The following is a 25,504-nucleotide window of genomic DNA, read 5'->3' on the forward strand; positions in this document are numbered from 1 at the left end:
ATCTTGGAGGATTGATAAACTATCTAAAAAAAGAGTCTAACTTGCACCAGGTAATTTAGAATTTGCAATATATTTAAATCCTATATTAATTACTCGTATTCTTGTTATAAATTGATATAATTGTATTAGGTAATGTTTGTCTATGATGATCAATTGATGAACTCAAGTTCAACAATAAATCCGCTTGTGCAAGAAGTTTCGGCGCACTTTCCAACACTGAGCATAAGTTTCGATAAATTTCAATTCAAATATATCGAAACTAATTATCCGTCATCACTACAACGACCCAGGAAAACAACGTTATTTATTGTTATTCTCAATGGCAATCTGATTCAAAATTGGCGTCAACTGGAAATTGTAATTGTAAATCTTAAATATCTTTCCCAAGCTCATTCAACTCCAAAATGTTTGATTAACATTTTTCCGTACGACAAGTCTTTATCAATAAAAGAATTGTTGGAATTTCTTTGGTTAAATGATTTTCTCGACGTTGTTGTAATGACACAACAAAACGATAACGAACAATTTCAAGCTGACGTCAAATTAAATCAATCAAATTTTCATGAGATAAATCCTTTTGATAAAATGTATTCCGTTCGTGAAATAACATCAGACAGAAAATGGTTTCCGAATAAAATACGAAACCTGCATGGTCAAGAATTAAAATTTTCCTATTTGGGAAAGATTTCTGTTTCAAAAAGGCAGAGGAAGAATGTTAGAAAATTTGCCGATCTCCTTTCAAAAAGTATGAATGGCTGTAAAAAATTATATAATTACAACGGTGATTTCGGTGCGATGATTCAAATGTATCTCAACAAAAACAAAATAGAAATGTTGTTAACGATTATTGGTTTTACAAAAACTGATAATAAAAAAGTAGTTATTCCAAGAATGCGCGTCACTGAATTAAGTTCTGCAAAAGCCGTGATTCCAAAAAATACAAGATCAACTACCATTATTGTTGTCTCACAAGAACTAGTTACAATTTTGTATGTAACAGCTGGAGCAATTGCATTGATTCGATTAACAGCTTCGCTGTTAAAATTCAACAGAAACACATGGCAAACGTTTAAAATCAGTCAAATTATAATGGGAATGTCGATTGTCAATGAGCCTGAAAAATTGTCTGAAAGAATTTCCTTTGGTGTTCTAATGTTGAGTTGCATCGCTTATACAAGCTATTTATACTCCATGATTCTAGACCTTAGTCTTATATCTGAACCGGAAATAGCAACACTCAAAGATCTGGTGAACTCGTCTCTGATACCTATGGTAGATTCATTTGTAAGAGAATTATTGCTAACATCTCCTGTATCCGAAATTCAGGAATTAGGCAGAAAAGCTATTAGAATTCCTGGCCGTGGAACTGATTGGGACTGCCTTAATTACTTGACTGATTATAATAATGTAACTTGTATTATGATGGACCCTGAGAATTTAATCATGCGCTTCGAAGAAGTTACTCAAAAATTGAACACTTTAATACTTTCGGAACCTTTGATATATTTTATAAAGTCTTGGATATCCAGATTTTATTCACCATACATTGGTCATTTTAACGAAATAATTCTACGAGTCTCAGAATCTGGGATATTGGCAAAATTTTTATACTATGATGTAACGAAGTCGCAAAATGTTCCGCTTGCGCCAGAAGAAATATCTAAGGAAAAATTGTTTCTGATAGTTACTTACATTCTTGGTATCGGATACACTATCTCATTGATGGTTTTTATTGTAGAAATTCTGAGCGTCATTAGTTGGTCAAAAATTCGCTTATTTTTCATACGTTGTTTTAACATGATCAGAGAAGGATTAGGTTTATAAGATATCGATTTCTGAATGATTCGATTAATTTATACATGACAACACTGATTTTATTGCTGCAAATGTCAAAGGTGTTTCTGGTAGTTTTTTTTTATGTTGATTACGAATTCGTAACCAAACAGTTTCTATTATCAGCTGTTGGTTTCTTGTTATAAACGTGGTTAAAGGGTAAAAAAATCAGAATTTTTTTTGCAATATTTGAGTACTTCTATAGCGATGGAACAAAAAGTTCTAGAACATTTGTACTTAGTCTCGATTTAAAGTTTATACTTTCCACTATAATTTCGGTAATAAAAATATCTGTCCCACTTGGAAAGATTTCCCGGAAAGTGCCCACTGGAGGTTCTATCAGAATTCCGTCGGAATTCCATCGGAGTTCCAAAGAATTTCCGACTGAGTTCCGATTAATTTTTTTTCAAAATTTTTAGAGTCCTAATTCTGTCGGAATACCATCGGAAATTCTTTGGAACTCCGATGGAATTCCGACGGAATTACGTTGGAAGTTGTAATATTATCTCTAGCGAAAAATTAACTAAATGAAAATTGTAATTAAAAAATTTGATAGGATCCGTAATAAAAGTGTATATTAGATAGGAAAATGAAAAAAGATTAAAATTAAATGAAAAAAAATTATTAATATTTCACTTTCATTTAATAAAAAAACTTGTTCTCTATTCAATACATAATAACCTTATTAATCTAAAAACTACTCTAACAATTCACAATGCGATCTTAGTCTTTTTTCGCTGTATATAAGCAAGTCTAAATATTTTTCGCAGCTTATCTGCTTTGCTTGCCTAATATATTCATAAATATATAATAATAATAATAATAATAATAAAATTATAGTTATAAAAAATTGTAATAATAAAAAAAGAAATAAACTTAATTAAGCACCAATAAAAATCATTCGTTCCACGAATAAAAAAAGAAATATTACACAAATAACATTCACCAAACATTCGATTTGTCAATTATCTACATTTATTATATAATAATAATAATTGTAACTGCTTTTGCACTTTAATAGAAGCAATTTTTCAAGCAGCCAGAGTTTGGTCAAGTATTTATGAACAACTTACATTGCAAAATTTGTTCATGAAAATTTAATCTTTATAATCGTGTATTACATAAACAAATAACTATAAAATCTGTCACTAAATTATATTATATATATATACAAAAGTAGAATCCATCCAATTAAACGTAATTTTAGTGATAATTTTATTTTTCATTTAAACAAATTTCTCTTTACAAAAAATTGTAAATTTAATTTTTTAAATTAAAAACTAATTCATTAAAAATTAATTAAATTTTTTTTTTCTAAATTATCAAGTAATAAAAAATGATAAAAATTTTGCAATTAAAATAAAAAATACATTTTATTTACAGTTGCAAATTACGTTAATCATTATAGATTCTCCTTTTTTAAAAAAAAAATCAATAAATAAATAAAATACTCAGGCGTCTCGGCGGCACGTAAATCTAAAAAATATTTGCAATGGCAGCTTATTTTAAGGAAATCGCATTTATGTTTTTTCTTGTTTTTTTTTTTTTTCAATTCACCTATGTATATATAATTCCTTTTTGATGTATTTTCTAATTATTATAAACTGATTTCATCAATAAGGACATTTTATTTTTTCGTTAAGAAAAATTATTGACTTTTATTAGAATTGAAAATGCTTTTTTTTTAAAAATGTTTTCTATTTATAAATTGGTTATTAAAAGCATTAAAAATGGTTATACATTTAAAAATTTACTTTTGACTGTAAATATTGTTGAAATTTAAAAAATCTAGGTCGTTGAATTGGAAATACTCTTATAACTTTCCAAGGCAATATTTAAATATCTTAAAACACGCTGCTCTTTTTTTTTCTCAGTACTTTTCGATTGAAAGACATTATTATTATTATTATTTTACTGTGTTATAGTGACAATAAAAAAAGAAAAAATTTATCAACTGTCGACTGTAAAAAACTAAAAAAAAAAATAAAGAAATGTAATTCCGAATGTAGACAAATTTTTACTTCAGAGCCTAAAAAATGGTTTTATAAACAAAAATTTTTATTTGTTTCGTCATTTTTCAAATATGACAAGTTTTGTCGGTTTTAATAAAATTTTTCCGTATGGTTTCAAAGTGAATTTGTGAAAATTTTTTTTTTTAGTTGCAATTTTTATCTCTGTTATAAATATTAGTTTTTTGGGGTAAGATCAGATTTTTTTTTAATTTAAAGGTAAAAAAATATATACATAACAACAGTTTATTTTCTCTAAATAAAAAAAATTTATATTAGATACGATTTTTTTTTAGTTTCTTATTGTCAACAGTCAAATGAAGTCAGTCCACTGAAAATCATCTGAAAGTGGTTGCTGGCAGATTTTGAAAAAAATCTTGTTTTAATATATGTGAAACTCGATCAATTTCTGAGTTCGTTGACGATAATGTTTTTTAAAACGTAAATGGCACAATGGGTCTGCTGAACCCGACGTATTCAAATGTGTATTGTACAGCCGGTATTGAATATTTTTGCGCACAAAAATTTAATCATAAAGTACCTTATAATGTGTTTTTTGAAATATAATTAGTTTTACAGGAATTAATTTATTTTAAGTTAGTTAAAAAAAATTGTGAAAAATAAAAACAAAAAATTGCGTGTTTTTACTTAAAAATTCATGAGTTATTTAAATTTTAATATTATGACTTAAAAATTTAAGGTTATACTATTTTTCTTTAAGGAAAAAATTACCACAACAGCATGCCTTGCAAAAAAGGATATTTATTTTGCAAAATAAAATTTGAATTTTTGGGTTAAAATTAAAAATTTATAATTATTAATTTTTGAAGCTAATTTATTTGTTTGTATCGAAATTAGTTGTATCAAAAAACTTACAAAATTACTAATATATGTCAAATTAATAAATTAAAATATAAAAAATATTCAAAAGCTACACATTCAATTAATTTGAGCTCGAAAAAAAATGCTCGGGTCTACTGGACCCATTGTGCCATTTTAAGGGTTAAAACTAGAATTTTTCAAAATATGACATGATTTTCAGTGGACTGACATAAATATAAAAAGTTTTTTTTAATTTTAGTTTTATACTTTGACACAGTATTATTTGCATATTGAAATGATTGGATATACTACGAAGATAATTACAATCAGAAGATTGGTAAAAAAGATTCTAAAATTCTAATTCGTACGCTTTGACGCCAAATTTTTAATAAACAGGACCTAAAGTCAGTGAAACTTCGCTTTTTCTTAATAAATGGAGGGAAGTAAAAAGTATTCAATTTGGATTCTAAAATCCCTTTTATTATGGCGAGTAAGTTTCACTGATATTTTGAAATTATGTTATATTCTTTTTTTTATACATTTATATAAACTGACGTTACGCAGTTCGTAATCGGCAGTTTTTTTTTTTTTCAAAAAAAAAAGAATGGACTGTATTCTTCAAAAATTCAGAAGGTTGTATTTTAATAAAAACACATATTTTTATATATTTATTAAAAAAGAGATTTTAATAAGTAAAAATTTTATTTTTAACATAAAATAGATTTTCCATAAATGTTTTTTTTTTTTTAAATTTAAATCTAAAATTATAATTTCTTTTCGATTCTTTTTTAATATTTTGATTATGACCCTCTGAAAATTTGTTTTTTTTTCACAAATATAATTTTTCGTCTATATAAAATAGACGTTATTCTTTTTTTTTCGGGGTGGCGGGGATTTGATAACAATTTTCTCTTTGAATTTTTCTATCTAATAACTTACAAGCTAAACATTAAAAATCTAAACTAATTGTGTGTGTGTCTTCAGTGACCCAAACTCTTCATAAAAAATAGAAACAGAACTGCTACCAAAAAATTCTCGGCGCAGCAATGATTTATATAAAATATTCGTTAAGTTTGAGTGTAAACATTTTTTTTTTTTTTGTCAAGTTTACGTCAAAAAACTTTTTTTTTTAGTTTCTTTTTTTATATATAAAAAGTTACAAAATTTAAAGCTGGAAAGAACTTCTTTTGTTTCATTGCTTTTTTATATATATGAATAAAGCAGCTGCAAAACCTATAAGGCAACTAATCAATCTTGAGTTTGAGTCGAAAGAAAGAAAAGTTACCTCTCATCGAAAATCTATTTTTTGGGATTCATTTCCTCATTTTATATTTTTTAAACAATTACTTCGATAATTCTAAATATATATTTTTTTAAATTGAATATATCTCAAATTTTATTATAACATCTGGTCCGAAAGTGTTGATTTTTTTCTTTTCTTCTTCTTTTTTTTTTAATAATTTTTTTGTTGAAGAAGCTCAGTCAATGTCTTGAATATGTCAACGCGCTCAGAGCGATTGATTGTTTAGTAATAATAATAATTATTATTATTCAATTTCCTATAAAGTTGAAAAAAAAATAAAAATTTTTTTAACGTAATGATCTAAGCTTGAGCCTAAGAACAAAATAGGCGACGATCCTGAGGCCAATGAGGAAACTAACGAGAGCCACAACGTCAATCCAATAAACAGCGTCGACCATTGACATTTCTTCGAGGAATTTTTGTGGACTTTTAAAATGACAATAAGGCTCTGAACATTTTAATTTTTCTCTTTTATATCCATATATTGAGATCATTGCACCTTCAAATCCATATCTTACATAGGAGACGTAAGACAAAATTTTCAAATACGATGGAATTGCTTTGAATTTGACGAAAAATCCCGAGAAAAGAATTACTGGGACCGTCGACACTGGACCGATAAAAACACCCGTCTGTAACAAACAAAAAAATAAATAAAAATGAAGGTATATTCATTTTTATCAATGTGATTTCAATTATTGAAAAATTAAAATTAAGGTCATGTATGAGTTACATTAATACACAGTCACGTAAATCTCGCCTTTTCTGCATAAAAGGTCCACATATGCCAGGAGGGTTCAGTTCAGATTTTGATACCAGCACGCCAACTTCATATACGAAATCTTGTACAAGTACTGTTACTCTGCCCAATTTTATGAGGCGCATGAATTTTCTCCAAATTTCAAATGGCCTAAAACTTAATTGACATAAATTCAATTGGCCTAAAAGTCATATGAACTAATTGTTACTTGACCTAATCTATATATGTCCTAATCATCATTTGTCCTAATCTTCATTCTAGTCCTCATTTGTACTAATCGTCATTTGTCCTAATTCACATTTGGCATAATCTTAATTTAAACTAATTCTTATTTAACGTAATATTTATCTCCCCTAAATCTCACTTGGGCTAAATTTTCTGTAAATAATACTTTTTTAGCCTCATTTTTATTTTATTACTTGGCCTAAACATCATTTCCTATAATTATCATTTGAAATAATTTTCATCTGGTCTAATTATCATTTGGACTAAACAACGTTTAAACTAGTTTTCATTTGATCTAATCTTTATAAAAACCTAATTCTCATTTAGCCTAATCATACTATAACCTAATTGTTATTTGTTCTAATATTTATCTAACCTAATTCTCATTTGGCCTAATTTTACTTTATCCAAATTGTTACTTGTTCTAATGTTAATCTAACATAATTCTTAATTGGCCTAATCTTAATGTAACCTAATTCTCTTTTGGCCTATCCTCATTTGATCTAATTTTCACTTGGCCTAAACTTCATTTGTCACCCACTTATGAACGCGAAGCATGAGAGAAAATGATACAACATAATTTTGTTCTTTTCTCTCATGAACCTTGTCGCTGGAATTCGCTTTGCACAAGAAGCAACTGGGGCTGCTCTTGCAATCTGCAAACTTATGATCGGCTTTCCCGGACTTAAAGCACGCAGTCGATCTGTCTGCTTCCTTGCAACTTCTTGTTAGATGGCCGTAACCCAGGTATCGGTGACACCGGACGACCATGACTCTGTTTCTTATTTGGCAGCACATAAAGTTAATCTTTATGCGCCCTAATTCCTTCAGTCTGGCAGCCTCTTCTTGGTCAGTGACAACAACTGCGAGCTTCATCCCTCGCTTTTTGGGTCCTAAGACCGTCACCTTCCTGCTTACTGGCTTTCCGAGTTCTCGTTCCAGCGCTTTCTGGACTTCTGCTTCATGGGTAAGGAAATCCAGATCGCTGATCTCGAGTGTAACCTTCCGATCCACCCCCTGCACCTTACCCAAACTGCCAACAGTCTTGATCACCTCGGCGGTAAAAGCTACCTTGTCCGAGTCACCTCCGACCCTGATCAAGAGGTCTTCCTTTTTAGTGAGCTTTGCCACCAAAACTCTCGTGTGACTGATGTCTGAATTAACTTCCTTGTGGAGCTTTCCCAACACATCAGCATACATATACGTCTTTCCTGAAGCGCCTCGGACGACCACTGTTGATCCTCTCGAATCCTTCGTCTTGTTGGACGCTTCGGTGCCTTCGTCACCTTGGCATCCTTTCTCAATGGAGGTGCTTCCTCATTTTTCTTTTTTACTTCGGCCTTTGTCTCTTCCGGACTGCCGGTACTTCGTTTCTTCTTTTACGCCTCCATGACCGCGCTTCGAAGACGTTTCTCATGGATACGCTCTCTCTTGTTGGTCCGGTCCTCCCGATTGCATGCTGCATAGCCTAAGGCGCCGGCACTGGGGTATCCTTCTCCTGCACCGTAAATTCAATCCTTTCCTTTCCATATATATATATATTTCTCCCCACTATACATCTTGGTTTTTAGAAGTCCTTTAGTGAAAAGCCCCACCACCACAACAAGGTCTACCAAGAATTTACAAGACTCTTGGTAGCGGACAACCATCATCGGCAGCGACTTAAGTTGAACTTAGAAGAATCTCTGCGTGTCAAGTGCTAAAAGTTTTTACGTCAAGAAAAAACTCATCCAAGTATTCAAGGTTTTGATTTTCCCATAATATTTGGAAATCATCTCTTCTGCCTTTTCTGGAAGAATTACATTGTTTGGGTTTTCATCACGTTCAACTGAACTACGGACCTGTGGTCTGGTACCAGCCGTTCCTGCCCATATTTAAGGACACACCAGTGGTCCTTTTTCATACATCTTACTTCAAAATTTTTCTTCTAAAAGTCGTATTACTTTTTATCTAAATCATTATAAAAATTTGTAATAACATTTACTGATTCCTTGTTGCAGTGGTATGTTGACTTCCTTTATTTTTAAGACTGGTTGCTTCAGGATACTCTCTTTTTTTATGATCAATTTTATCTAAATATATTTGTCTAAATAAACTTGTAACCTTGTCATTGAAAATCAATATTCTCTTTCTTACACGGAGAAACATGAAAAAACGAATAAAGTAACTTTTACTACTTTAAAAGTAAAACCAGAACTTTCCGCAGTTTCAGCGCATTTCTAGAAATTTTTACTCCAGAAATAGTAAAATTTTACTATTTCCAAAATAATTTTTACTATTTCAGAAGTAAAATTTACTATTTTCGGAATAAATTTTATTATTTCTGGAGTAAAAATTGAAATGCGCAGAAACTATGGACAATTCCGGTTTTACTTTTAAAGTAGTAAAAAATGCTTTATTTGTTTTTCCATTTTTCTCCGTATACCTGTACCCTTAGCTCAGAGCCATCTGCTCTATAATTGAAACACGAATCACTGAGCGGATAAAAATATAAATATAAAATATTATTTCTTTAGTTATTTTCTCTATTTGAGACGTAACAGTACATGTAAAAAGATATGATGACGTTAGTTTTCTAAAGCATGGCCTTAATTTAATTATGACAATTTAAAAAAAAAACTATAAATATAAATAATTACCTCAACACTCATTGCTGCTCCAATTAATAGACCAATTGACTGAGACACGAGAGAAGTTAATATACAAATATTTAGAAACATGAAAAACCTTTCCAACTCCAAAGGTTGTGCGGTCATGAAGTAGACAATCATCACATATACTGCGGAATATACTATCTAAAATCATGAATAATATAATATAATAGTTATAACAGAAAAATAGTATATTTTTTTTATTTTTTTAATAACAAAAATATTATACGTACTTGAAATGGTATATCACATAAAGTTCTCGCAAGGTAAAACGCCTTCAGAGAATACCAATAATTTAAATGTTCTCTTACAAATACAGCCATTTCTACTGGAACTGTAAAATAAAGAGAAAAATAAATTTAAAAAAAAAAATTCTAGAAAAACATTTTTTTTAGAAAAAAAGTCACAATTTGAATACTTTTGTAGTTTTCATTAAAGAAAATTATAATAATTTACTTTTCTGCCTAAATGTTTTTGAATTTTTTACGTTAAAAATAAACTTACACGTAAGGACCGTAGGCATCATTGCGGTAAACATGATAAACATGACGGTGAAAAAAATGCAACCAGAATTACTTGTAACCACGGCAGCGTCATTTCCGATTTGGTAATAAATAGCACCAATCAAAAATCCAACGACGATGTGTGAAATCAGTCTTACCCTCGTTAGTGTCTGAAATTTTAATAATTTTTTGATACTTAACATAGGGAAAAAAACAAAATTAACTCAAACTATTTTACGGTCTAGGTTTTTTTTTAAATAATTAATTTTTTTAGATAGAAAAACACAATCTTTTCCTTAGGGTATTGTAAAACAATTTTGCATCCAATAGTGTTGGAAAAACCCCCTTTTTCTACCTAGTGTGGAAAAATAAAACTTTGCTACCTTACTTTCCAGAGTTAAAAAAATTATTTTACACTTTAACAATTTTTTACACTCGAGCTAATAAAATTATTACTATTCTATTTCCTTTGGCATTAAGAAGATAATTTTTTTGCATGAATTTAAAATTTTCTTCTTTGTTCCCTAGTGTTGGAAAATAAAACTTTATTCCCTAAATTTAAAAATGTAATTTTCTAATTCGTAGGATTTAAGAAAACGTATATTTTTCTCACTAGGGTATAAAAAAACAGTTTTGTTCGCTAGAGTTTATAGAAACCATTTTTTACCCTCAATTATTGGAAGATATTTTTTGCTCACTAGAGTTAAAATTTCCCTATTGCTCCCCAATTGGAAAAAAAATTTTGTTCCCTGGAATTATATATAGTAAAAATTTTACGTCCTAGGATTAAAATAGTCTTTTTTTCTCCCTAGGGTATAAAATTTTGAACACTAGTGTTAAAAAACTACTTTTCTCACACGGGTTTTAGATTATAATTTTTGTTTCTTGGAATTGAAATACCACTTTTTTCTCTTGTTTCGAAAATTAAATCTTACACCTAGAATTAAAAGTATTTTGTTTCCTAAGGTATAAAAATTTAATTTTGCACACTGCAATTAGCATTATTTTTCCATCTGTTACAAGTTAATTTTTGCTTTCTTGAATTATAAAAACCCTTTTTTCCATAGTATGGAAAATACTATATTACTCGCTAGAATTAAAAATGTTTAATGTTTTTGGATCCCTAGTTTTAAAAATTCTACTTTTCTCCCTAGTGTATAAAAGTCAATTTTGCACACTAGAGTTAAAAGAACCATTTTTCTCCTTCGGTTTTTCAATTATAACTTTTGTTTCTTGGAATTAAAATATCACTTTTCTCCCTAGTTTACAAAATACAACATTACTCCCTAGAATCATAAATGTTTATTTTAAACCCTAGAGTATAAAAATACAATTTTGCAAACTGGAGTTTATAATTAATATTATTTTTTTTTTAATATTAGATGATAAATTTTCTCTCTCTGGGGTTTAAATCTTATTAGATCCCTAGTTTTAAAATTGTTTCTTTTCTCCCTAGTGTATAAAAGTCAATTTTGCACACTAGAGTTAAAAAACCATTTTTCTCCCTCGGTTTTTAAATTATAACTTTTATTTCTTGGAATTAAAATATCACTTTTTCTCCCTAGTTTACAAAATACTACATTACTGCCTAGATTAAAATAGTCTTTTTTTCTCCCTAGATAATTGTCAATTTTGTACACTAGAGTTAAAAGAACCATTTTTCTCCCTCGATTAATAGAAAATAATTTATGCTTTCTTGGTTATAAATATTCCTTTTTCTCCCTAGTTTGGAAAATACTAAATTACTCACTTATATTAAAATTGTTTATTTTGCTCCCTAGAGTACAAAAAAATAAATTTTTTTTATTTAAGAAATAGAAAAAGTTTAATTACTCCCTAGGATTAAAAACGCTTCTTTACTTTCCTCATTAAACTATATTTATAAAATAAAACTTTTTTTTTTTTGCAGAAAACTTTTTAAATATTAAAAAATGAAAACAAAAAAAAATAGTTTAAATTTAAATATTACCATGTCTCTGTATTGTGATAAAAATGTCCGCTTGAGAAGAATCCAAAATTGAACCCAGCTACTAGTTGGAAAACCGACTTTTTGTTCTATACTTTCAGCACTATCTAATAGTGAAGTTGTGCAAGAAACGGGCATATTGACAACGGCTTGTCCACCAGTTCCTTTTGCGACACCATTTGGAATTAATGGCGTATCATCAGATTTTGTTTGTTCCTGCGGTGACGATTGTTTTGCAATCTCATTCGATAATGCATGTGCTGCCGCAAATGTCGCCTGATAATGCTGATAATTATTACATTTGCCATTATTAACGGCCATTACTAATTTGTGCGCACATTCGCCATGTTCTCCACTTGCAACTTCCATGACTAAAAATAATTATTGTTTTTTCAATAATATTTAATTAAATATAATAATAATAATTAATTTTTGTTTATAATTATAGTAAGAAAAAAAAAATTTTTTCCTGATTCTCATTTTTGAGCCACAAAAAACAGTAATCTTATTTCAAGAGGAAAATTCTTCTTTCAACAATCTCTTGCGTTTTAAAAAGAATTTTTTTATTAAACATTTTTTTGCAATACACATTTTTGAATAAAAAAAAAAAACAGTAATCTTATTTTGAGAGGAAAATTACTCTTTCAGGAATCTCTTAAGTTATCCTTTCCAAATGAGAATATTTTTTTTTTAATTTAGATTTTATTCTTGTTTTAAATGAAATATCCTCCGAAGAACTAGTTAAGCTTTTTCCTCTTCGATTAAGAGTTTATATGTACTAATTGAGAGGATTTAAAAAGACAAAATAATTTGTTTATTACAGTTCATATAAAGGTATTTTGTCTCTTATATAGCTACTGGTAGAAAATTTTTAAAAATACTCCTTTTGAATGTATCCTTTTAAATTGAGAGGAAATCATTTTTAATACTAGTGTACAAAAAGAAAATTACTTTTTCTTGTTGTAAAATAAGAAATTAATTTTATTTTTAAAAAATTTTAATTTTTAATAATTTTATTTAAATTGTTATTATTTAATAATTTTTATAAAAAAAGAAAGTCGATAAAATTGAAAAAAAAAATTCTTACCGTAATCAGCTGGATTATGATAACTCGGACAATCGAGTCCCATTGATGATAAAAAGGGCACAAGCCCACCTACATTTCCTTGATATATACATTGTCCTTCTGCTAAAAGGTAGAGTTTATCAAACATTTCAAAAAGCCTCGCACTTGGCTGATGAATTGTACAAATAATGGTCCTTCCTGTAATTTTAATTTATTTATTAAAAAAAAACAACAAATTTTACATGTAAACAATTTTTAATTATAGATTTTTTTTTAATTTAATTTAATTTTTTTAATTTTGTAAATTAAAAAAAATATTCTCAAATTAAAAAAATACTCTTTTTTTAAATTACATTTCTACTCTTAAAATGAGAATATACTTTATTCTAGAGTAGAAAATTATATTTCTTTTCAATAGAAGAGTGATTTTTATTTTTCTTTTCAATTAAAATTATTCCTCTAGTATTAAAATTATTCCTATGGTATTAAAATTATTCTTCTTGTATTAAGATTATTTTTCTATTAGTGAGAAAATTTTTTTATTTAAAAGAAAAGACACAGAGAAACTCGTGAACTGAAATTAAGAATATATTCTTGGCGTATATTTAAGAATATTTTATACTTAAATGTAATATATATTCTTATTTTAAGAATAATTTAAGAATTTTTAATAATAATATTTAATAATAATTTAAGAATATTTTATACTTAAATGTAGTATATATTCTTATTTTAAGAATAATATTTACTAAATTTAAGTATAAAATATTCTTAAATAGACGCCAAGAATTTATTCTTAATTTTAGTTTCCGTGTTTTTTTGTGCATAGTTTATAATATTAATAACATATTAAATCAAAAAGAAAATCCTCTCAATATAAGAGGAATTTTATATATATATTTTGTGGAAAAAATTGCATCAAAATAAAAATGATTTCTTTGATGTTGAGAATCTTTTTTTTTTTTTTTTTGTCCAATTTAGGAAAAAAATATTTTCTTTATAAAACTGACCTCCTCTGCTTAGTGATTTTAAAAGACTGAGGCACTGAAAACAGGAAGAACTATCGAGACCGGAAGTAGGCTCATCAAAGAACATCACGGGTGGATTATTGACAAGTTCCAAAGCAATGGACAATCTTTTTCGTTGACCTCCACTTAAACAAACCGCTTGGGTATTACTCGCATCGCTTAGGCCCAAGGTTTCGATGATTTCTTCAACCTTCATTTAAAAAAAAAAAAAAAAAAAAACAATTAAAAAATATATCCAAATTTAAATTCAATTCTATAATTGTTTTAAAAATTATTATTTTGCCATTTTTTTTTTAATCAATTTTCGAAAATTGATATTTTTATAAATTTTTATTTAGATTTTTTTTTGAGAAATTTTCATTCAAATATGTATTAAAATTAACTATTTTTATAATTAAAAATAAAATGAAAATTATAATTTTTAACTTACAACAACTTTTTTGGCAGCAACACTAATATCTTTGCCCAATTTGAGATTCGCTGAGACTGTCATTGCTTCGTATACTGTTAAATATGGCATTAAACAATCATCCTGCATAATATAGCAGGACATTTTACGAAATCTTCGAAGATTTCTGTCTTTTCCGTTTATTAAAACAGATCCACTTAAATTCGAAGTTCTGTAAGAGGGAAAAAATTTTTTTTTTTTTTTTTAATAATTACAATTTTTTTGAAAAGGGGAAATTAAAAAAAAAGAATTTTTTTTTATTTTCATTACTTGTATCCAGCGAGAACATTCATAAGTGTACTTTTTCCTGCTCCAGATGGTCCCATAATTGCTGTGAGTTCTCCGGATCTGAATTTTCCGTTGACACATTTTAGAATTGTTTTGTAACCTGAAAAAAATTATTTTTATTATTATAAATGTTATTATTATTATTATTATTATTATTATTATATTTATTATTATAAATATCTTTCTATATTATTAAAAGATTTCGCCGCAGCCGCTGTTTCAGAAATTTTGACAAGGATGGGTCATTTCATGTCAAGTGTACCCAACCCATGTTTTTGACAAGGTTAGGTAAGGATTAGGCAACCCATGTTTTTGACATGGATAGTACAATGGTTGGTTACACTTGATATGGAATGACCCATATGAATATAGCCGCAAGTCCCCCGCCCCTCTCCACTCCCCTCCCTCGCAAAAAATTACCTAAATTTTAAGGTTATGTTCGTTTCAAGACTCTGAATAGAGCAGCAAGTCGCATTCCCCCTTCCCTCATCTCTCTCCGTATTTCTCGCTAAAAGTGACCCCTTCTCTAATCTCTCTTCGTATTTCCCGCCGAAATTGAACTAAATTTTAAGGTTAAGTTATTTTATCGGGAAACGACCAAGAAACAAACATAACCTCAAAATTTAGGCTAAAATTTGGCGCAAAAAGACAAAGAAACAAACATAACCTCAAAATTTAGGACAAACTTTGAAGGAAAATGACCAAAAAAAACGTACATAACCTTAAATGTAGATCAAATTTTAGCTGGAAAATTTAAAAAATTAAATAAATTATGTTTTAAAAATTGAAAATAATAAAAATTATTGTTAATAAAAATCGTAAATAACATTTAAAGAAATAAATAATAAAATATTAATAATAGTTTCAAATTCCAGAAATTGGTTAAACATTACCTCAAACATCTACAAAACTAATAAAAAATAGGGGGTTGGCGCGCGAATCGCGCAGGGTGGTGAAGCCCCCCTAGTAATTATATAAATATAATTTTTTACTGTATATAGTTATTTTATTTTAACAATTTTTAAATTTAGCGCCATTTTCTCAATAGTTTAGTTTTACAACGTTGGTACTACCCAGATAGCACGGAAACTTGCAGCAAGCTTGCGGCAAGTTAACCGTGCAAGTTTGCTGCAAGCTTGTCTGAGCTAGCGAAATGTCCCACCCAGGGCAAGCTTGCCGTAAGCTTTCCAGGAAAGGTTGCTGCAATCTTGCCATGAAAGATTGCTGCAAGCATACTAAGAATGATTGCGGCAAGGTTGCCGTAAAAGATTGCAAGATTTTTTTATTCTCTGATAGTTGGTCGAGTAGATTCTCGGTTAGGGTCTTTGGTTAGTGTCTGTCGAACCCGGGTTCAATTCCCAGTCCCCTCAAATTTGTTTCGAAAATTTTCTCGTTAAGTTTCCAAATGAAAATAAACAGGACATAATTAATAATAATAAACGTCACAACGTCACAATTTAAAAAAAAACAAATAAATTTTTTTTAAATTTTAAATGTATTTTTTAAAAATTGCAGCAAGCTTGCAGCAACCTTTCCAGAAGCTTGTTAAAATTCTCCTGCAACTTGACGTAGCAAGCTTACAGCAATCTTTCACGGCAACCTTGCCGCAATCATTCTTAGTATGCTTGCAGCAATCTTGTAGCAATCTTTCATGGCAAGATTGCAGCAACCTTTCCTGGAAAGCTTACAGCAAGCTTTCACGGCAAGCTTGCCCTGGGTGGGACATTTCGCTAGCTCAGACAAGCTTGACAAGCTTGCACGGTTAACTTGCCGCAAGCTTGCTGCAAGTTTCCGTGTTATCTGGGTAGTGTACTTTTATCAATTCAGAATATTCCTAACCTAAAATTGTACACTTTAATTTAATTCTTATTTTAATTAATAGAATTTTTGTGTAAAATTTTTGTAAATCAAATCATAAATTTAAATTAGTTACCATTTTTTTTAAAACTAATTCTAAATTATTTCAGTCATTCTTTTTTTTATGAATTTTTTTAACTGTTAAGATAACTGTTACTTTTTTACAATGTAATTTAAAAATAAAAAAAAAATATAAAAAAAGAATTTTGTTTTTAAGTTATAAATAAATTTTTAGTTTTTATTTAAATTAACAATGTTTATAAATTTCAATTTTTTATAAATTAACAATTTTTATAAATTTGTCCTTTTTTTGTAAAATAAAGGCATTGTTAAAAAATCTCGAATAATTTTTAGATGAACTTTTATAAACTACAATGACAACAATAGCCAAATTAAAATACACTTCATTTACATCGAAAGAAAAAAAAAAAAATTTGTATCACAATAGCCTCTTCTGTCCGTGCGCTAATGATCGTGAATTTTGAAGTGAATATTAATTTGAGATTTATTGTTATGAATAAAATTTTTTGAGATAAAAGTACATATATAGCTACTATGTATACAGTATCTTCATATAAATAAATATTATTGGTAAAAATGAATGTGATAATGTAAGTGCAATTGCACTTTGGATGTAGTGCATCAGCACCTAGAAATGGGAACTTCCGAGTGCATTACTATCGATTCTTTCAAGCAGGTCATTCACATTTGGTACTTCTATATCCATGAACAAAAAAAAAAAAAAAAAAAAAAAGTGCCTATCGAAAGAAAACCGCGCCTTCACCTCTATTTCTTTTCTAATCCAAACTCACTGACCTCTTCTTATTGTTCTAGTCACCCTTCTCATAGATATCGCTATATTGTATATATATATTTCTCTTCGAGAACTTCACCTTTAACTTGTCTAACTATAATAATCTTTACCTATATGTTACGTCAATCTTTCACATGGAAAGTGGAACTAATGTAACTATTTTTAAAAAATATGATCTAAAAATAAATAATTATATTTATTTTTATTTAAAGTACATAGAAAATAAAACAATTTATATGTCTCACAGTACTTACAATTTTTTTCATTTGTATAATTTAAGAAAAAGAATTGTAATATTTAAAAAAAATTGTTTATAAATATATTTAGTTTGTGGTCCAGAGTAATTTTTTTTTTTAAGGTAGAATCAAACAAAGAATCGGAACAAAAATTAGTCCAACTGTGTATTTTTTGTATTTTTCAAGAAAAGCATTATTTTAATTTTGAAAACACTTCGGTGTTTAAGTAATTTAATTTGAAAAATTTTTAATAATTAATCATTACTAATTAATTTTAAATAATTAATTTAAATTAAAATTAAAAGTTCTTATGCATAGGAAAGGATTTAGGTAACATAACCTATAAACATTATTTTTAGGTTATGTTATCTAAATCGTATCTATAAGTTTTTAGGCATAGAAAACGATTTAGGTACACTGCAAAAAGAAGTATCTTATTATAAGACACATTGGAAGCAAGTTAGCAAAAGTATCTTCCTATCTATCTTATATCTTAAGAAACTAATGCGCATTTTAAGATGTTTTTGATAACTTAGAAGCAAGTTGTAAAAAACATCTTAAAAAGGCGACCAAAATATCTTAAAATAAGATACCTCTTTTTGCAGTGTAACATAACTTAAAAATAATGTTTATAGGTTATGTTACCTAAAATTTTTCCTATGCATAAGAACTTTCCTCACAGAACCGAAACTTTCCTAAAGATTTCCTAAAAATTTATTTGAAATGTTTGGAATATTTCAAATAAATCTTTAGGAAATCTTTAGGAAATTTTCGATGATATGGAGGTTCTAATTTTGATTTAAATTAATTATTTAAAATTGATAAGTAAAGCTGATTAATTATTTAAAATTTAAATAACTTTTTCCTTGAAAAATACAAAAATACACAGTTGGACTAAGTTTTGTTACGATTCTTTCTTAATCCTTTAATTACCTTTGATACCCCTAGTTCTTTAAAAGATTAAGCTAAATTTTTATGGAGAACTCAAAAATAGTATAAAGAAATGCTGATATTTGCCAGAATATTTTCATATATTTTGTCGAAAAATCTATTAAGGATTTTCAACCCATTGACATCTTGGTGCGTAAGCTTTGAAATAGTTATTCTTTACCAATGTAGATGGCATTATATGCTAATGTTCTCTTTACTGAATTATCAGGAGAAATGAGATTATAAAAAGAAGAAAAATACAAATTGCATTGCGATTAATCGAGAAATTAATCAGACCAAATATGGCGTTGAAAAAATTTAAAAATTGACCAAATTTGCATGAAAATGGTTCTATAAAGGTTTTTCGGAGTCGTTGAATCCAAAGAGGTCAAATTTAAAAAAAATCGAAATGGCGGACCCAATATGGCGGAAAAATTTAAAATTGATTCGATTCGTTCAAAATTTGGTACTCGGCAGTTTTCAGGGTCGCTAAATTCAAATTTGAGGTCAAGATTTTAAAAAAATTCAAAATAACGGACCCAACATGGCATCCAAATAATTTAAAAATTAACCAAATTTGCATAAAAATGATTCCTTTAGAATTTTTTGGGGTCTCTGAATCAAAATTTGAAGTCAGATTTAAAAATTTTTAAATTTCGGACCCAATATGATGACCCAATATGGCGGATTTAAAAATTGATTCTATTCTTTCAAAATTCGTTTTCGGATGTTTTTGGAGTTTTTTTTGTTTTTTTTTTTTTTGATTTACAGACCCTAAAAACCCCCATAGTACCGAAATTTGAACGAATCGAATCAATTTTAAAATTTTCCGCCATATTGGGTCCGCCATATTCAATTTTTTAAATCTGACTTCAAATTTGGATTCAACTACCCCAAAAACTTTTAATACGATGATGTGATAATTTTTTTAAATCTTCTTTTAGAACCCACAAACGATATTTTTACTAGACTTGCGAAGGAGTTAATGATTGAATAATTTTTATTTTGAGGTTATGGGAAAATTAAGTAAAATGTTAAAAAATAAAAAAAAATTGATAATTATTTCAAACTGTATCTCTGGCAAATCTATATTTATTTGTAATATTATTTATACCTCAAGTAATTTATATTATTGACTTTATATTATAAAATTATAATTTTAACGATATTTTAAATATTTCGAAGCTATTTTGAAATTAATTATCTTTATACCTGCATTTCAATCTGTATGAGTGTAAATTTAAAAATTTTTAGTCTGCGTTAAATTTTTTTTTGTAATTTTAGTAAATTTTTTATTCCGGGAGTGTTGGAAAATTTTAAAATCGCGATCGCTTAAATCTTTGAAAAAAAAGTATTTTGTCTTTTAAATTATATTTAAAAACGTGTTTTTGAAAGTGATCGAAATTTTTTAAATCGCCCGTGTGTATTGTGTGTATGTTTTCGGCACATCTTATCGTTCAAAACATATAAATGATGACATCGATTGCAGTCTATAAGGTAAAAGATATATTATTTTTTTTTTTTTTTTTTGATAAATAATAATTTTGTAGTAAATTTAATTACATTTGACATCATGGTATTAATTTTGAAGATGTGGATTAATTTTAACTGAAAAAAAATTGAAAAACAAATTTTAAATTAATTTTTTTTAGATTTCAATCATTTTTAATTTAAAAATATCGTAAATTGTGTAGATTTTCTAAAGCAAATTCTTTAATGTCATATCGTTGATGGCTTAAAAGTTATTTAATTTACAAGAAAATAGTGTAGGTCAAATTGGGATTAGCAATGTGAACTTCTAACCTCAATTCGATCTGCACTTCTTTTTATTATAGATTAAATAACTTTTAAGTCATTAAAGATGACATTCTACAATTTTATTTACAAAATCTACACTATTTAAAATATTTTTTACAATATTTTTAAATATTTAAAAAAAATTAACGAAATCTGAAAAATAGATTTAAAATTTGTTTTTCAATTTTTAAAGTTAACAATAGATCCAATCAATCTCAAGAAAAATAATTTTTTTTTTTTCATTTAACACAGTTAAATTAAATTTCATTTGTCACACAGAGTCATTAATATATTTTTAAGTATATGTATATGATAATGTATGTTGATTTACCTCTCTTTCTACCTTCAGAAACACTGAAGGATAAATCTTTGAATTCTATGTCGACTGGCGGTCTTTTTGGTAAATGTGTGAGAGAAACGGTTGGTTTTTTATTAGGCTCGCCCGGACTAGCACCAACATGATTAGGCACCTTTCTCGCTAAAAGTCCACTTGAAATAACTCCCGCTGAACCATTTGTCGCAGCACCATTACAGGACACGTGTAAATTATTTTGTGAACCCCTGTAACAATTACAAAATATTAATTTTTTATAATTTTTAGAATATTTTTTAAAATAATTACTAATTTTTTTAAATTGCTAATTCTTATTTTAAAAAAAAAAATATTATTCAACTTTTAGGGGTTTTGTTTGTGTCCGTCTGTCTGTTTGTCGTACAATGTAGATCGTCTAACATGGAAACGGTTACTGTACAGTAACGGTTACTCTGGCAACGGTTACAATCTAGTACCGGTTACAATCTAGTACTGGTTATAATCCAGTACAATCTATTGTCAGTTACAATATAGTATCGGTTACCAGAACAACGGTTACTGATAGTATCGGTTATCATAACAATAGTTACTTTATAGTATCGGCTACCATAACAACGGTTATTGTATAGTATAATAGTTACTATGACAACGGTTATTTATAATATCAGTTACCATAGTAGCGGTTATTATAATAAAGGTTACCTTACTGCCGTATTAAACAAAAACTTACGTAAGTGACATTGTTGTGTAAGTCGGTATTTCAATAGTATAAAATGCACCAAAGTCAGCCTAACCGACAATATCACTTACGTAAGTTTTTGTTTAACGCGGCAGCATAGTAGTGGTTATTATGGCAACGGTTATTAGTAGAGGTTACCATAGTAACGGTTGCTGTATAGTATCGGTTACCATAGTAGCGATTTCTGTATAGTAACGGCTACTGCATAGTATCGGTTACTATAGTAGCGGTTACCATATTAGTGGTTACCATATTAGTGGTTACTATATAGTAACTGTTACCATTGTGGCAGTTACTGTATAGTAGCGGTTACCATGTCAGCGGTTGCTGTATAGTAACGGTTACTGAATAGTATCGGTTACTATAGTAGCGGTTACCATATTAGTGGTTACTATATAGTATCTCTTACCATTGTGGCGGTTACTGTAGTAGTGGATACCGCATAGTAACGATTACCATGTTAGCGGTTACTGTATAGTAACGGTTACTGAATAGTATCGGTTACTATAGTAGCGGTTACCATATTAGTGGTTACCATATTAGTGGTTACCATATTAGTGGTTACTATATAGTATCTGTTACCATTGTGGCGGTTACCGTATAATAGCGGTTACCATAGTAGTGGATACTGCATAGTAACGATTACCATGTCAGTGGTTACTGTATAGTAACGGTTACCATAAAAACGGTTACTGAATAGTATCTGTTACCATTGTGGCGGTTACTGTAGTAGTGGATACTGCATAGTAATGATTACCATGTCAGCGGTTGCTGTATAGTAACGGTTACTGAATAGTATCGGTTACTATAGCAGCGGTTACCATATTAGTGGTTACTATATAGTATCTGTTACCATTGTGGCGGTTACTGTATAGTAGCGGTTACCGTAGTTGTAGATACTGCATAGTAACGATTACCATATTAGCGGTTTCTGTATAGTAACGGATACCATAAAAACGGTTACTGAATAGTATCAATTACTATAATATCGGTTATTATAATATTAGTTACCATAGTAGCAGTTACTATGGCAACGATTACTTTAGTAACCGCTACTATAGTATCTGTTACTATAGAAGCGGTTACTTAGTAAATTACTATTATAATATGAATGAAAAGTACTTTTGAGAATTTTTCAATTTATCGAAAGAATGAAAAAAATCTTGGCTTATGTTCAATTTTAGTTGAATCATTTTCAGACGTAATTTACAAGAGATAGATATGTTAGCCAAATATTTTCTATCCGAATTATACAGGCATTGCAGATTTTGTACATTTTTACTAGTAATAAATTATTTATTATTATTATTATTTTTTTTTTTTAAAGAAAAATTACAAAGAGTGTATTAACTATAGGTAACTAATAAACATAATAATGAACGAACATAATAATTATTATTATTATTTAATTATAATTTTTTTTTTGTAAATAAAAATAGAAAGTATAATTAAAATGTAAAAAAAAAAATTGAATCGTATATTTACTATTCGTGAATTTAAGAAGCGATTATATTGATTGAATTTCTGTACAGAAATATTTCTATATATGTATTTACAAAAAGGGTTGCACGTCATGATCGATGGTCAAGATATTTTTACATTTTAATTGGGTTCCTTAACATATCTATATATTCGAAATTCTCACGCTTCTTTTCGTTATGAATCTATTAAATAATATTTATCCTATTGACGTCATCAATTGTTGATTGAATTTTATATAAAAGTTTCTATTTTCATCCACCTTTATAAGAGAAAGATGAATAAAGATAAGAAAAATACTCAAATATTGAGTACTCTCATTATTAGAAGAAATCAAATTTTTTATGTTATAAATAAAATAATAAAAATAAATAAATTAATTAAAAATTAGAAATTATAATAATAAGAAAATGGTCTATTATTATTAATTTTATCACAGCAATAATAAATGAATTTATTATTGTGTTTTATAAAATATTGAATTACCTCGTTAGCTAGTTTCTGAACCATTTAAGTAGTTTTTTCTTTACTTTCTATATATGTATATAGGTATGTATATTAATTTATTTTCATAAGATTATTTTATTAACAATCTAATGGCAGTTTAAAATCATTTAAAAACACAATATTCTATAGTAATAATTTTATATATGCGTTGTAAGTGGCAACCTTCGGAAAATCCTTTCAAAGCAATTTCATTTCTTATTCCTTTATAGGTTGAGAAATCATCTCTTTGTCCTTACAACGTGAGTCAATAGAGAAAGAATCAAAGACATGAGAATTTTATCATTATTTTTGTGAATCATGCTGATATTAATTTTTTTTTTTTTTTAATTTTTTACAATTAATAAAAAAAAAGTTTTCATATAAACGAAGAAAAGTAAATTTTTATTTTTTAAAATTCAATACAGCAAAAATATTGTCTATCTAAAAATGTATTCACGCATTTATGGCTAAATATTTTATTTTTTATGATTAATTGAATTACTTATTTATTTATTTTTTCTTTTTTTATTGATTTTTTTATTTATTTGTTATTTATTTTTTATTTATGTTTCATTTAAGTTTTATTTATTTTTTCATTTATTTTACATTTATTTTACATTTATTTTTCATTTATTTTTCATTTTTGTTTAATTTTTAAATTCCTTTTTGATTATATTTTTTTTAATAAAAAAAAAATTGTATCTCGTATTTTCAGAATTTAATTTGCAAAATTCTTTTTTCATATATAACAATATGTTTTCATCTTGACATGAAACGGAAATATTTCATGTAAACGTTTACAATTCATTTCCTATTATATTTTATAGTTTTCAAATAAAGCTCGTTAAATGTATATGATTTTCAAATGTTTCGATAACAATGAAACTTGCAGTATAAATAATAATTGAAGGTTTTTTTTGACGATTTTTAAAGTACATTTATAACAAAAAAAGAAAAACAAAATATGCGGAAATATTTTATGAACAAATATTTTTCAAAATTCGAATAAAAATACTTTGTATATTGTTAAATTTAAAATATTTTCTTTTAAAAATTTAGAACCTATATTTTTACGATTTGGAAAATATTTTTTTTTTTTATAAATTTTATTGTACATTCTCACTATTGAGAATATATTCTCAAATTTAGAATATTTTTATTAACTATTTACAATATATTTCTATTTTAAGAGTAAAAATAAATGGAATTTAAAAAGAAATTTTTGAGGAAAAAAAATTTATTTGTTAGAAAAATAATTAATTTTCTGTTCCTTTATATTTTTTTAGAATAATAAAAGCATTTGACAAAATTTACATAACTAGTTTCAATCTTGTTTGAAGTAAATGAAAAAAGAAAAAAAAATTTTTTTTTTATTTTTTTTCTTTTTTGTTATAAGGTAAAAGTAGGGAACAAAAAAAAATTTTTTTTTTTCATGAAAATAATAAGAGAAAAACTGGAAATGTTTCTGTAGTCTATATAAAATAGATACTGAAACTCCATATAAGAAATTGAAAAATATCAGTGGCTTATAAAGGCTATGGCCTTAAAGGCAATCTGAAATATTAAAGTAATCTTTTTATCCATCATTAAAATTCAAGTTACGTTATGCCAGAAGAATAATGATAAAACATTTTATAAGAAAATATATAATAACTATTATCTTTAACCTTACAAAAATATTATTATTATTATTATTATTATTATTATTATAAATATCATTAGATATAATCAGATATGAATATTTTGTCAAGAATATGATAATTTGTATATATAGTAATCAGAAACTAAAAAAAAATAAAAATAAAAAAAAATATTTAAATTTTAATTGAGACAACAAAAATTTTCTTCGCCAAAAGTTTTGTTGATATTATATAACTGAAAAAAAAATTTATTTCATTCAAATAATTATTTACTTGATTATTATCAAATAAATTTTTACTTGAAACAAATA

At 27.2% G+C, this 25,504-nt stretch overlaps 1 protein-coding gene and 1 long non-coding RNA gene across 3 annotated transcripts in view; one reads left to right on the top strand and one right to left on the bottom strand.

Annotated features, from left to right (window-relative positions):
• The window catches only part of LOC127290331 (uncharacterized), a 192,293-nt gene that overhangs the window by 133,851 nt on the left and 32,938 nt on the right, over positions 1-25,504 (top strand). The window lies entirely within an intron of this gene.
• The window catches only part of LOC127290317 (ATP-binding cassette sub-family G member 4), a 40,312-nt gene continuing 17,262 nt past the window's right edge, over positions 2,455-25,504 (bottom strand). The window contains exons 4-13 of the mRNA XM_051318810.1: positions 20,868-21,097; positions 14,885-15,002; positions 14,597-14,786; positions 14,149-14,356; positions 13,160-13,336; positions 12,076-12,443; positions 10,108-10,276; positions 9,837-9,937; positions 9,592-9,747; positions 2,455-6,599 (exon numbers count right to left, since the gene is read on the bottom strand). Of these exons, the coding sequence (XP_051174767.1) occupies positions 6,255-6,599; positions 9,592-9,747; positions 9,837-9,937; positions 10,108-10,276; positions 12,076-12,443; positions 13,160-13,336; positions 14,149-14,356; positions 14,597-14,786; positions 14,885-15,002; positions 20,868-21,097 (2,062 nt within the window). The 3' untranslated portion in view covers positions 2,455-6,254. The remainder of the gene's footprint in view (positions 6,600-9,591; positions 9,748-9,836; positions 9,938-10,107; positions 10,277-12,075; positions 12,444-13,159; positions 13,337-14,148; positions 14,357-14,596; positions 14,787-14,884; positions 15,003-20,867; positions 21,098-25,504) is intronic.

Source organism: Leptopilina boulardi, unplaced genomic scaffold (genome assembly GCF_019393585.1).
Source record: "Leptopilina boulardi isolate dan_hultmark-lab unplaced genomic scaffold, ZJU_Lbou_2.1 LbouV2_59, whole genome shotgun sequence".
NCBI lineage: Eukaryota > Metazoa > Arthropoda > Insecta > Hymenoptera > Figitidae > Leptopilina > Leptopilina boulardi.